The 13,734-nt window shown below is 46.7% G+C and overlaps 2 protein-coding genes and 1 long non-coding RNA gene across 7 annotated transcripts in view; 2 read left to right on the top strand and 1 right to left on the bottom strand.

Annotated features, from left to right (window-relative positions):
* The window catches only part of SCUBE3 (signal peptide, CUB domain and EGF like domain containing 3), a 32,844-nt gene extending 31,883 nt beyond the window's left edge, over positions 1-961 (top strand). For all 3 annotated transcript variants that reach the window (XM_028120389.1, XM_028120388.1, XM_088024021.1), the window contains one exon: positions 812-961. In XM_028120389.1, the coding sequence (XP_027976190.1) occupies positions 812-961 (150 nt within the window). The remainder of the gene's footprint in view (positions 1-811) is intronic.
* The window catches only part of LOC114222057 (uncharacterized), a 33,848-nt gene extending 23,641 nt beyond the window's left edge, over positions 1-10,207 (bottom strand). For all 3 annotated transcript variants that reach the window (XR_003611863.1, XR_003611862.2, XR_015768363.1), the window contains exons 1-2: positions 9,875-10,207; positions 1,478-1,647 (exon numbers count right to left, since the gene is read on the bottom strand). This is a non-coding gene — a long non-coding RNA (uncharacterized LOC114222057). The remainder of the gene's footprint in view (positions 1-1,477; positions 1,648-9,874) is intronic.
* A 127-nt stretch (positions 10,208-10,334) lies between these two features.
* Positions 10,335-13,734, top strand: part of ZNF76 (zinc finger protein 76) — a 33,459-nt gene continuing 30,059 nt past the window's right edge. The window contains exon 1 of the mRNA XM_028120659.2: positions 10,335-10,634. The gene's annotated coding sequence lies outside the window, so the exon portion shown is untranslated. The remainder of the gene's footprint in view (positions 10,635-13,734) is intronic.

The following is a 13,734-nucleotide window of genomic DNA, read 5'->3' as shown; positions in this document are numbered from 1 at the left end:
GTGCACAGTGCCTGGCACCTAGTAGGCTCTCCACACACCATGTTGCTGTTTCAGACAGAATGGTCAGGAAAGGCCTCTGAGAAGAGACCTGAATGAGGTAAAGGGCTACCCATTAGAAGATCAGGAAAGGAGCATTTTAAGCTGAGAAGCATGGGAGTTGTGTGGCATGTTTGAGAACCCTGAAGCCAGGAGAGCTCAGCAGAGTAAGAAAGTCAAGGGGCACTAGAGGACAGAGGGCAGGGTACAGATCACTTTCAGCCCATGGGCCATGCAAGGGACTGGGCTTTACTGAATGAAAAAAGAAACCAGAGAAGTGTTTTCAATAGCAAAAGGATATGATCTAATTAAAAACCAAAAAAGTCACTCTGGCTGCTGTGGGGGAGAACAGTCTCTAGAGGGACAAGGATAGGTGGGAGCAAGGAGCAAGGAAGCAGGGTAGGAGGCTATTGCAAGTTGTCCAAGTGAGAGATGATGGTGGCCTGGACAGGTGGTAGCTGTGGAGGCTGCAGGAAACGGTCAGACCCCAGATATGTTTTGAAGGTGGAATCGACAGGATTTGCTGTGGTTGTGGGCAAGAGAGAGGAGTCAAGGATGACTCCAAGGACTGGGTCATGAGCAAGGGAAGGATGGCGCTGCCAATGACGGAGTTGTAGGATTCTAAAGGAGGAACAGATGGTGGGATGGAAATCCAGAGTTCACCTCTGGGCATGCCTACTCAACATCAGGAGGGGCTGCTTCTGAGTCAAGGCTGGTGTCGCTCTTTCCCATCCCCAACGCTGAGGCTGACACTGCCGCCTGCCACCCTTTGCAGGACAAGAAGCTCATCAAGGCCTTCTTTGAGGTGCTGGCCCACCCCCAGAACTACTTCAAGTACACAGAGAAGCACAAGGAGATGCTGCCAAAATCCTTCATCAAGCTACTCCGCTCCAAAGTTTCCAGCTTCCTGAGGCCCTACAAATAGTGCCCCTAAGCCCAAGACCCAGGTTTTAAAGCCCCCAGACTCCTTAGCCCTCAGAGCCGGCAGCCCCCACCCCCAGATGAGGAACTCTTTCCTCTCTTTCTTTTTGGAGGAAAAAAAAAATCACTATAGAAAAAGCACTCTTCCTTTCTGTCTCTCTAGCTTCCTTTCCTGTCTCTGCCTCTCTCTTTCTCCCTCTCTCTTACTGTGGTCTCTTTTCCTACACGCTACCTGGAAAAGCCATTAAGCGCTGGCTCTGTTTCCCCTGAGGGGTAAAAGAACAGTGTCCCCTTCCCCTTCCCGGCCACACTGCCCATTTTACTAGCTCACATCCTTGGCCTCCATCAGCTTGGGAGGGTGCTAGAGGCCCATGAAGGAAGTGGGGAATGGGGCGGGGGAAGAAGGGCTTCTGCCATTTTAGGGTTGTGCCTTGCTAGTCAGGAGCCAAACGTCCCCTGGCTGTGCCCCCCAGGGTGATTCTAACAACCCAGGGTTCTGCCAAAGAAGCCTTTGACTTACAGGCTTAATGCCAGCACTGGTCCTCTGGGGCACGTGGTTCGAGCCCTGGACTGTCCACTCAGCTGGCTTTCTTGTCTATACAGCTTCTCTCCGTCTTCCCCCACGTCTGCTTGGGGTCCAATCCATGAGGGCTTACAAAAGGCCCATAGCACTGGGCTAGTGGACAGCAGCTGAATGAGGAAAAGCAGCAGGCATTACCATGTTGAATGTGCCGCTGTCACCCCCCAACAGAAAGACTATAGCTCTGCAGGACAGAAACCAGGTTTTAAAGCATCACCAAAAAAAAAAAAAAAAAAAAGAAGAAGAAGAAGAAGAAAGAAAGAGAGAAAGAAAGAAAGAAAATGTATCATCTAAAGGACTAGACTACAGAACAATTGGAAGCCAGCCTCAAACACTAATCCCCTTTCTTGTCTTCCTGGCCCAGCCATCTCCTCACCCCTACCTGAGTGCTCCCTGGGGGAGCCCTACTCCCCTTGCTAAGTGTTGTCCTTAAAGAAACATGGCTGCTGACCAGAAGCCAGCCTGGGCCTTGCCCCAGACTTGTCTTTCCCTTGTAGCCCCAGATGGCTTGTGGGCTCCACCAAAGAGGACCCTGCTCTGCAGCCAGCCCAGAGCCACCTACCTCTGGCCCCAGGTTGTGGGCAGCAAGAGGAATGTGTGCACACTTGGCGAGCCTTCTGCCCACCCTGTCCACATCTAATAAGTGCAATCATTTTGAGTCTTCCTATGTTGTCTAGAGGGAGGGGTTTTTGTTTTCTGGTTTCGTTTTTTGTTTTTGTTTCTTTTTTCCTCTATTAGGACAAACCTATTTATAGCTGCCCAAGAGAGAAGAGTGTATGTTTGAAGTGGAAGAAAAAAGGTTTTGAATCTCATGAACCTTGAGTGCTGGAGCTGTCTCTGCTCCCCGACCAGTGGCCATCCAGACCTCTGGAGCCCTCAGCTGGGGGAACCCAAAACTGTAGCTCAGAGGCACCTGATGTGTAGGAGAGTAATTCTGGGACTTGACGGAGCAGGAAGGAGAGGGACCTGTGTTTGCTAATCCAATCCTGCCATCCCTATGCCTCTCTATGGATTCAGCACGGACCTCACGACTGTAGAGGCCGATAGAATCGGTCAGTGACTCTCCACTCCCAAGTAGGGAAAGCCTCCATCTTTTCCCTGCCTTCATCCTGTTTTCCCCTGGTGTACACATGGAAGAGCATCAGGACAAACCCCCTGGAGATGGGCTGACTGAGGGCCCTGAGGCCAGAGACAAGGCTATGGGAACCAAGAACAGGACAGTTATCCAGGCATGAAGTTTGTCTGACCTTGGCCACTCTGCCTACCCCTACCGGTTTGCCATTCCCTCTAGGAGTTGACTTCAAGCCTAGCTTCCTCCACTACTGCTTTTCAAAAGGAAGAATCAAGCCCATGCCCAAGCCCACATCCTGCACACATTCTACCCTCATTCCACTGCTGTCTATAAATTTATTTTCCATTTGCTCCTTTTATTTCCCCCAAAGCTGTAGTTCTATTCAATCAAAGGCTACCAATTAACTCCTAGGGTTCATTTCTAAGTGACTATCCCAGGTTATTGCTCCCCCAGGAGAGTCGACACTACATAAAGAAGCTTGCACCATCCCCTCACTCCCTAATCAGTAGCGTTCACCAGCCAAAGATAGCCTTAGGCAGTAGGTAGCCAGGGTCAAAGCTAGTTCCCCTGACTTCCATTAGCGAACACCCAGGCCCTTGGCAGTAGAGTGTCTGGCTTCCTGTGTCTCTCTTAGTCAGAGAGGGCTCTGCTATAAACATACAACATGGCTGCTTCCATACAAGAAAATGGTCATTTAATAGAAGTATCCACACTTCCCAGGAAATGCCATGGAAACTGCTTTAATCCACTCTGACCATCCTCATTCTCCACCAGAAGCTAGGATAACTTTCTGATTCTCTCCCTACCATTGCATCTCTCTTAGAAAGCTAAGCAGAGTACTTCCCAACTTAGGCCTTCAGGGTCTGGCTTCTCCTTGCTCTCTTCCTTTCCTGTCACCCCATACATACACATAAACAGATTTCCTCCAATAATTTATTCCATAGTTTCTGGAAACTGCGAGTGGTTTCCACAGTATGGAAAGTATAGACCACTAGGCTTCTTAATTGATGTCAAAACAGATCTTGGTGAGCAGGTAAAGACCTGCTAATGTCCACCATGATTAGTTTAGGTCGTCCAAGTAGGGGGTTAACAATCCAGGCAAAGCTACTGCTGAACATATGGAGGAAGCCAGTCTTGGGGCATCAAACCAGGGGTTAAGTAGACTGAATGAGGAGTCAACACTCAGGGACTCTCCAGGCCTTTTACAGGTCAGACAGAAAAAAAAGTTTTTACCAGTGTAAGGAAGTAGATGGTGTAAATGGGAACCCTTCACGAACCAGTCCCAAGGCCTCTCTGCAGGATGGGGGTGTTTACAGGGCCACAGTACTGTGAGGCTTCATTTCTCTTAGTACAAAACCTGCCTTGATCTGAGTCTGGGAATGGGAAGCCATTTCTGCAAGGACTCTGAGCGCCGAGTGATGCACATCAGAAAGGCACTTAAATCCTCAGCAACATGGCAATCCCTTTTTACTTCTCTGCCTCCCTTTCTGTATTATTAGGCCAGGTCCATTCCTTAAACCCGAGGGAACTCTCAGCCAGGAGAAAACTGACCAGAGCCCGGACTTGAGCTGCCCTACCGCAGGCCTATAAATCCCCAGAAGACACTGAGCTGTGACTGCTCTGACTTCCTGAGGATTGGGTTAGTTTGAGGTAATGGAGGCTCAGATTTGTTGCTGCAAGTTCAGTAATACGGCCCTGGTCTCTGGCCCTAATGAAATTTTTGTATCTGAGAAGTGTTCTCCATAGGCATGTGTGAGGGGACTCTGTAGTGGACTGACAGGTCATATCTCAAAATGTCAGAAAACATAGAGCATTCAAACTTTGTTATTTGCTGCTTAACCTCAATATAACAGGCTCACACTAGGGGGAGGGAGACAAAGTATAACTGACCATAAGCAGAAAATAATGTTAACCTGCTTGGCTTCTTTCTAAAGCACAAAAGTGGAAGCAAACAACACAAGGATATCTTTAAATTGGACCTGTCTCAAAGATAGCACACCCTGTCCTTGGGCCATTATTTGGACTAGGAACCCTTTAAGAAAATATATGATTAGAGAGAATAGAACCCCCAGTTCCGTTATCAGCTTATCTAGACAACACATTGTAGCAGTTTGGACAAACTGAAAACTTTATTCTTCTATGTGAGTTAAACTGAAGTTTCAGAGAATAATCATTACCATGTGGGAGGCTTTTTTTAATGCAGAAAAAGAATCTCAAAATGTATTTATATCTGCCTTCCACTGCTGCCAATATAGTAAGTATCTCCTACACAATCAACAATAAACAGTAAATGATGCAGTTCATAGAGTATTTTGCACTTGGGGAAAAAATGTATCTGAACTTGTAAAAAGAAATGTTTGGATTTTGTATTGTCTTTTTTTATTATTATTATTAAAATACTAAATGAAACTCCTTGGCCTGGCATCTATTCCTCTGTGTCAATAGTTTATTCTAGAGCTGGAAACAAAGTATCTTCTGGCTTTCAGATAGGACTTACAAAATTGTCTCATGTATCCATCTTATTCCTAATGATTTTGGAATCTGAAAAGGCTTCTCTCTCTATTTTTAAAGGTAGTATCAAGAATTATCCCCGGGCGCCTGGGTGGCTCAGTCGGTTAAGCGACTGCCTTCGGCTCAGGTCATGATCCTGGAGTCCCGGGATCGAGTCCCACATCGGGCTCCCTGCTCGGCAGGGAGTCTGCTTCTCCCTCTGACCCTCTTCCCTCTCGTGCTCTCTCTCATTCTCTCTCAAATAAATAAATAAAATCTTAAAAAAAAAAAAAAGAATTATCCCCTACGGGGGATCTAGGGAGTAGGGGAAGTTTAGGGTATTGTTTCTCCTTACTATAGTACAGTTCCCCAAATCTAGCCAGGCCACAGACTCCCTAATTAAGATGTCCCGCTCTAGCAAAATACCAGCACTGAGAGGTACAAGGCAGTACACTCTTGGCCACCCAACAGAATTCTGAAATATCATTTAGCCACTATGACCATTACTACCATAGGGCACAGGAACACAATCTCCAGTCTCTTACAAATGAACAGTCCCAATTTCTAGGCTCAGAGATGATAGATAAAACTTGTTACAATTATGTAATTCCCTGACATAAAATTTTATTGGATTTAATATCCAAATGATATAGCAATTTAAGAGAAACAAGGCAAAAATCTACCTGATCAAAAAATATGTTGAGTTGGCCTACTAGAATCCTAAACTTCCTTGTTAGCATCTATAAAGGATAGGTGCATTCATTTCTCAATTACTGAGCTCCTGTTATGTGCCCTGCATCGTGCATCAGGCTATCACAGCTTGATAACAATAGCCATACTCAAGACCCATACTCCTCAGGTAAGATTCTGATTACAACTGATCTTTCCACATTCACTTCTCAACAGGAGAGAAAATCCAGTCTACGTGGTGGCTATGAGTATATGTTAATTCACTGGCATTCCGTTTTATATATTAACTTCCTGTAAGTTTGATTTAGTGTGACAAAACATTAACACTTTGGTGGGCTGACAAAATCACGTTTCTGGAACTGCAAAGCCAAGGACCAATACAGGACTATTATGACTACATCAGCTCGGGGCCATCCTCTCTGACTTATTTCAGAGGGTTACTCTTTTATTCCAAAACAGCAAGTCTTCCACCTTCTTCCTAGAACATTTGTGATGTTGTCCCTGATTAATGTATATCAGAGCCAGTACAGTTGAGTCTGCTTATATCAGTCTTTATAAAACGGGCACATGAAGACATCCCAAGGAACTCTTTCCAAGGGTATGTGAAGAGATACTAGGAAAGGAAATCAATCTGAGGGGCATTTTAAGGAAATAAGTTTCCAGATCCTCAACTTCTATTAGAAATCTTCCCCCAAATGAATCTGTTTGGGAACCAGCCGGGATACTTAGGCACACTCCATTCCACCTCCTCTTTCAGCATAGTCTTTGTCCTACTTTACAAAAGAAAGGCATATCCCTCACCTACACTGAATCTTCATCCATGGCCCAGGATATAACAACCTGGGGAACAGGAGGGAGGTGTTTTTTCCATTCATATAAAAATATTCCTATTACAATCAGTCCTCTTATTTCATCTTATAAAATGTTTACTATTTTCTACCACCTACTAGTAAAACCAAATTGTTTGTTAGCTGTTCAGTCCATTATTTCTTAGCAAATATACTTTTCTTTTTTATTAAGTATGCTAGAAAAAGCTTGTCATGAAGTCTAAAAAAATTAATTGGAGTTATTTCTGATTTTTTTTAAAGATTTTATTTATTTATTTGGCAGAGAGATACAGAGAGAGCAAGTAGGCAGAGACGCAGGCAGAGGGAGAGGGAGAAGCAGGCTCCCCGCCGATCAGGGAGCCCGATGCGGGGCTCGATCCCAGGACCCTGGGATTATGACCTGAGCCGAAGGCAGCCGCTTAACCGACTGAGCCACCCCCAAAGTCAAACATCAGAATTCAACACGAGCACATATCCGTATCTGCTAAGGGGATAACATGCCTTCCATCCTACTTCTCATTTAGCTACTAGTAGATTTAGCTACATATTACTCTCTACTAGCTACTAGTAGATTTAGCTACATATCACACGGCATTATTCCAAATTATATAATGAGAAATAGTACTATCTTGTTTTTACAGTTTTTGCAATGTTAATATTAACTCTACATAATTTTAATCATGACTGATTTTTAGTAATCTATTTTATAAGTTACAACTAATAATTTATTTCCCAGTGATTTTTTACAATAGTCTTTAAAACAAATATTAGCATATTTATTTGAATTGAAGAATAAAGTCAGACTTTTTCCTAACAAAGTTAAGTCTGATTTAGCTGATTGGTTTGAAAGAAGATTGGCTTTGCTAATTCCACAAATGGCAGGTGTTTTCCATACTGAAGTGAATCTGCACTTCAATATTTTCACAAAAAGATCCTGAAAACATGTAATGATAAAAGAATTTTATAAAAAAAATTGTGTTGGTAAAAGAGTATGAAAATCAGTCTGATTAACAAGGTGCCTCTGAGTGAAAAGGTAACAGGTAACTAACAGTAATTTTTATAAGACTGAAACTGAGACTCTAATGACTGGATAACAAATCCTTTTGCAAGTTCAGTGGTTTCCAATTCTTTGTTTTTAATAAAATTAAAGGACTCTATTTGATAGTACTTGAGAATATTATTTGGTAATAGGACACCTTGTGATCACTGGCATGTAATTTAGGAGTAGTTCAAAGCCTCAAGGACTAATGCTGTAACAAATCTCTTCCTTTCCCCAATTACTACATTAACAAGGTTTCTCAATGCTTATGTCTATAAAAATAAAAAACAGAATGGATATTGCACTTTATCTCCTTCTACCATTAGGTCTGAATACCTGAACTCATCCATGAAAACCCGAACTAATTAAGAAATACCATATTTCTCATTAAAGGATGCATTTTTTAAAAGTTTTTATTTATTCATTTAAGTAATTTCTACACCTAATATGGGGCTCGAACTAACGACCCCAAGATCAAGAGTCGCATGCTCTTGACTGAGCCAGCCAGGCACCCCAAGGGATGCATTTTCAATAAAAATTATACTTTTTAGGTTTCACAAGTTATAAAAACATGTATATTTATGTTTTTTTAATAAATTGTGTACCAGTAATAACTGTAATGACAATTCAATTCAAAAGAAACTTTTTAACAATTAAAGCCTATGGTCACAGGCAATAAAGTTAAATTTACACTCATTCTTGTTGCAAAGAAGTGTGACAGTGATCAATAAAAATCTTTAAAACATACAAATACACTAATTAGGATACAGTTCTGTAGGCAAAGTGAATGGAATTAGGAGTTCAAGAAGAAAGGGAACCATATAAAATTTCTGCTAAAGGGCTTGTTCATATATTTTTAAATAGATGATGGTGGGCATCAAATATTTAGGGTATTTGGAGTACACTGGATACCATTAAAGAGTTACAGAATGGTTTAAGTTTAAAATGTTAAAATTACAATAACTCAGAAATTATATCTTCTACAAGTACTTAAATTTGTGATGGAAAATTTAGATACCAACTTTTAAATGAACAAGGGGTTATACAGTCCTTTCAAATTCTTTTATAGATTCCATGTTTTAAAAATGTCCTAAGACCACTAGCCTAGGGGCGCCTGGGTGGCTCAGTCAGTTAAGCGTCTGCCTTCAGCTCAGATCAGGATCCCAGAGTCCTGGGATCGAGCCCCACATCGAGCTCCCTGCTCAGCGGGGAGGTGGCTTGTCCCTCTCCCTCTGCCCCTCCCTCTATTTGTGCTCTCTCTCAAATAAATAAACAAAATCTTTAAAAAAAAAAAAGACCACTAGCCTATATGGTGGTATATTGTCAGGGTGGGGCTCAAAGGCAGAACACAAGCTGCTAGAAATGACCTTCAATCCTCCACTCCAAAATATGTTCTTCATCAGTTCTCCTGAGTACCTGAAACTACCCGTCAAAATCTTATTACTTCAAAGTCACACACTGATTGCCCAGAGTTTTTGTTCATTGTGTAATAGGAGAGGTGATTAGCCAGATTAGGATCTGCATGGAATGTGAGAAAGGACAAATGTATTTTCTATTATGGAAAAAGGTGGTGAGGAGACAAACTAGGACAACCTGAGTTCTAGTCCCTGCTCTATTTCTAACCAGGAGTTTATGCTTCCGACAGGGTAGGTAAGAGGCTGTCAGTGCCCTCAATAGCATCGTTAGCTACCATAGGCCCCAAACCCTGTACTTTGTAACTGTTTCTATTTTATCGGAATACTTCCTTTGAAAATTCTTTTTTTTTTTAAGTTAAATTTTTGGGGGTGCGGGGAGGGAGGATACCAAAAAAAAAAAAAGTTAGTCTAAAAGGACAGAGAGGGAAAAGTTTCTCACCTCATTCCTCCAGGCACCCAATTCCTCTCCTAAGAAGCAACCTTTACCAGTTCCTTATCTAACTCCTCTCAGTTATTTTTAATGTCTTACCAAAAGCTCACTCCCTTTTAATTTTCCCTTGGATTTCTGCAAATTCCCCCAACTAGCCCCTCCCTCCTGGGAGGGGTGAAATGGCAAAAGGGCTTGGTTTTGCTCACCCCAGGCGAGCCTACGGTGGGGAGCAGCTGGTTTTAAGGTTGCGGGTGGGGCTGAGGGGGGTACGAGGGTGAGAGAACCCGCGAGGGCCGTCAGGGCGCCCTCCCTAGAGAGGCAAAGTCCCTCACGGCTCCTCAATGACGTCCTTTTCGAGACGGAGCTAGTAATACCTGCAGTTGCTTCCTTCAGGGTGTTAGTTCGAAGATCGTAGGCAGTGCCTGCGGACTGCGCCCAGTAAAGCGCTTCGGGGCGGTAAGGCGCAGGAGGAAGCCCCCGGGCTCTGAACCCCAGTGCGGGCAGTGGCACCCGCGGGAACGGCTTCCCCCACAACCTAACCCTCCCGTCCTCCCCGGCTCCTGGAGCGCCCTTTTCTCCCGCAGGCAGCCAACGAGACAGCGTGGAGCCCTCGGGGCCTCGGGCTCCTCCCCGCTGCCGCCTCAGGCCTCAGGTGGACCGAGTCCCTCGGAGGGACAGGTGGCAGCTCCCCATTGCTATAGCGACGACCCGGCTCGCCAGCCGCGCCCAGGCCCTGACCGGGGCGTCGTGACGTCATCACGCCCTCCCCGGGCGCTCGGCCTCGCTGGCCGTGCGTCACCCGGCCGGGGGGCGGGGCGGGGCTCGGAGGGGCACGGTTCAGAGCCCGGCCGCCTGGGCTCCAGGGGCCCGGGAACCTGGATAAGTAGGACGGCTGCCGCGGCGACTGGGGGTGCGGGGTGGAGCGTGCCCTGTATTTTCTATACGGGTTCCGGGGCCCGGTAGAGGCGCGCCGCGAGGAGAGGAAAGTGCGGCGGCCCTGGAACCTGGATATCGCGCGAGGCAAGCTGCGCGCGGGCGGGCGGGCTATGGCGCAGGCGGGTTGCGGGGCCGGCGCTGGTGGCGGGGCCCGGTGCATGGCGGTCTGTCGGCGGAGTCGCCCTCGGGGGCTGTCAGGTTGGTGGCTGCGGGAAGAGTGGGTCCACCGTGCCCAGGTGGGAGGCCGGGCGGGCGCAGGGCCCCGGGAAGGTCCCGAGCCCAGCGTGCCCACCCTCCTCCGGCCCTAGCCCAGCGTCCGGGCGGCTGGACGGCGACCTGACCCCTCCCCCACCCGGGGCCCCGGCCCCCATCCCTGCCCCTTCTTTCCGCCCTGCGACTCCTCCCCCTTGACTTCTAAACCCCACCCCGACTCCCAAACCTCACGCCCGCCTCCACCTCTGTGACCCTGCACCCCACCCACTGACCCTAAAACCTTGCCAGGTAATCCTCAATTCTTATTCATTGAGTCTGCCAACCCAGGAATTTCCCCAGCTCTGCCCAGGGACCCACCAACCCAGTGACTCCCTCAGTTCTAATCCAGTGACTCAAGCCCCGAGACCCCCACACTCCTCGTAGGTGACCCCCCAACCTTCTCAATGACACACCATTGGTCCGGTAACTCCCACGGTTCTATCCCGTGTTCGCCCACAAACTTGGTGACTCCCCTCAAACCTTTCCTGGTAACTCTTAAGCCCTACTCCAATAGTTTCCCACCCAGTCATCTACATAACCCCCAATATCTAGTAATCCCTTCTTTGCCCTGTAACCTCATGATCCTCATTCCATGCTCCCCCCTTCATCCTAAAGTCACCCCCACCGACGTCCCTCTCTGCACCCTCAGCCCCTCAGTGTCAATCAGCACATGACTTAGAAGTGCCCTAGCACCATGCTGGTGCCCGGGAAGATGTAGAGATGAATATGAAGTAGTAGTAGTTGGAGGCATCAAAGAATTCTGGATTGAGTGTGTGATCCCATCAAGTCCCAGCTCTGCCACCGTTGTGCTTTGGAAACCTGGGACAGGCCCCTTCCTCACTGGGCTTCAGCTTGTCTTCTGTATTGTGATAAGGCTGGGTTAAGTGATCTGAGAGTTTCCTTCCAGCTGTGAAATTCTGCAATTCTCAGTCAAGATAATATTTGTTTGCAATCATTTTTGTACCCTCGCTAGAAGTTTACTCTAGTAACCTCACCTCAGGGTCCACTTGCTTCATGAACTTTATTCCCTCACTCCCATGACCCCCTACACTCTTAATAGTCCATATACCCATTTCCCTTGACCAGGCCCCGTCAGTTAACATGTTGGCGAAGCAAGATAGCAGAGCACTTCAGCTAGGGGCATTGATGTGATAAGAGACCTCGGTTCTGGTCTGATTCTGGCTCTTCATACCATTTAGCCTGTCTGAACCCTCGGCCTCCACCTCTGCTAAGGGAGGGGAATAATCTTGCCTGGATGATGCATACAAAGCCCTCGGCACCATGCCTGGCCCATGGGAACCCTTAAATACAAACTGCTCCTATGGGTCTTACTCTGTCCTGGGTGCCAGGGATTCAACAGACCAGCCAGGGCCCATGTGTTACATTGCTCCTCTACCCCGGAGCTCTTGGAATCCCCGTCCTCTTAATCTCTGCTGTGGCCTCCTCCTTCTCTGATTCTTTATCTCGTCCCTCTTTAATTATGATTGGCTGAGCACCTACTGTGTGCCGTGCTTTCTGGGTATAAATTAAATTTACCTTTCGACAACGCCAAGAGGGGATTATTACTATATCCACCACCATTTCCCATTTCTATTGGTTTGGTTTGGTTTCAAATAAATAAAGAACCTGAAGCAGTAAGTAGCAGAGCCAAGTATTTGAGTCCACAGCCTTCAAAACCCACTTGCTCCACTACCTCTCGCCCCCAAACCTGCAGTTTTCCCAGGTCCTCTCACCCTGAGCCCCTTGTTCCTTACTTTCTAATGATTCCTAAGCCCAACATTAATTCATACCGTGACTCCCAAGGGTTCTGTTACTCTTTGCCCCATGGCTTAGTGACTTCCTCAACCCATTGTTCATGACTTTCCACCCCACGGGCCCTGAGACCCCTGCACCTTAATACCTCTCTTCATCTTTTGTCCACACATCCTCTCACAGCCCTCACTCCACGATCTCACCCTAAAGGGGCTGCCAGCTTACAGGCACTCTACCCCAAACCCGCTTATCCTGCTAAGTCCCTTCCCTGCCAGGAGTTCAGACACTCTCAAACCCTCTGGCCCAGTAGTCTTTCCGCGCCTGATTTCCTATTTTCAGTCTCTTCTCAGTGTTCTGGCTGCCTCCCTTCTACCACCCTCAGCCAAGTCCTGTTCCCCAGAGCCTTCATCTAAGTAGCTCTTTATCCAGTGACTTCCTTCCCCCAGCTTCAGTGAAATGAGCCCCTTCCATCCCAACGTGAACCCATATACCCTCCCATTCTAAGATCCCTCCTCTTCACGTTCTTCACAGATTCCTAAAAGATCCTGCCTCCCATATTCCCCGATCCCGTGGCATCCTCCTCGTCATCAGTGAGCTCCTTTTCAAACCGGAGTTGTCTTCCCCCCGTTTTCCTCTCCCTGCATCCCTGCCCCTTCTCACAGTGCCTCTTCCCATGCTTCCTCTTATTTTTCTCCCAGCCATCCTCACCTCACCAATTTCGGTAACATAGATTATGATGCAAATGTCCCTCTCATCCTCTCCTTGCTTCCACTCTTCTGTGCATCTAACTCCAGGGCCCCGTGAGTGGCCAGCTCTCCTACCTTCATACCTAGCACTGTCTGGCCAAACCTCACTGACCTCTTTGGTTTGTCCAAAGAACTACACACTCTTTTCTAGGAACTTCTGATCATAGATCACCAAGATCACTGTCCTTTAGCAAGGAGATCTTGGAAATCTTTCTGAATTGATAGAGCCTCGTCTCCTTGACACACTCCCATGATCCTCTTCGATCCTCCTCTGTAGCTGAAGCTGCTTGGTGTATATGCCCTCAGGGTAGAATGCTCTGAGTGTTAGCTTCTGCCGGCATTGAATTAGCCCCATTGTTTTCCAAGCTCTGGGAGGACTTTCCAGTTCTCTCCCACCGGAACACTGGATGGTGAATAGCAAAATGTGACATTAAAGATCCACATCCCAGAGTCTACTCTGCAGGTCACCAAATTCCCAGGTCTCCTATATTGGCTGTATAGCAATAAATAACAGCAGAGGGCAAACCTAGAGTTAAGGAAGGGGTAAG

Source organism: Eumetopias jubatus, unplaced genomic scaffold (assembly GCF_037043125.1).
Source record: "Eumetopias jubatus isolate StellerSeaLion01/CBP00866 unplaced genomic scaffold, mEumJub1_p1.0 scaffold_6, whole genome shotgun sequence".
Lineage (NCBI taxonomy): Eukaryota > Metazoa > Chordata > Mammalia > Carnivora > Otariidae > Eumetopias > Eumetopias jubatus.
Note: the sequence above shows the minus strand (reverse complement) of the source record. Positions and strands in the feature narration are given on the sequence as shown.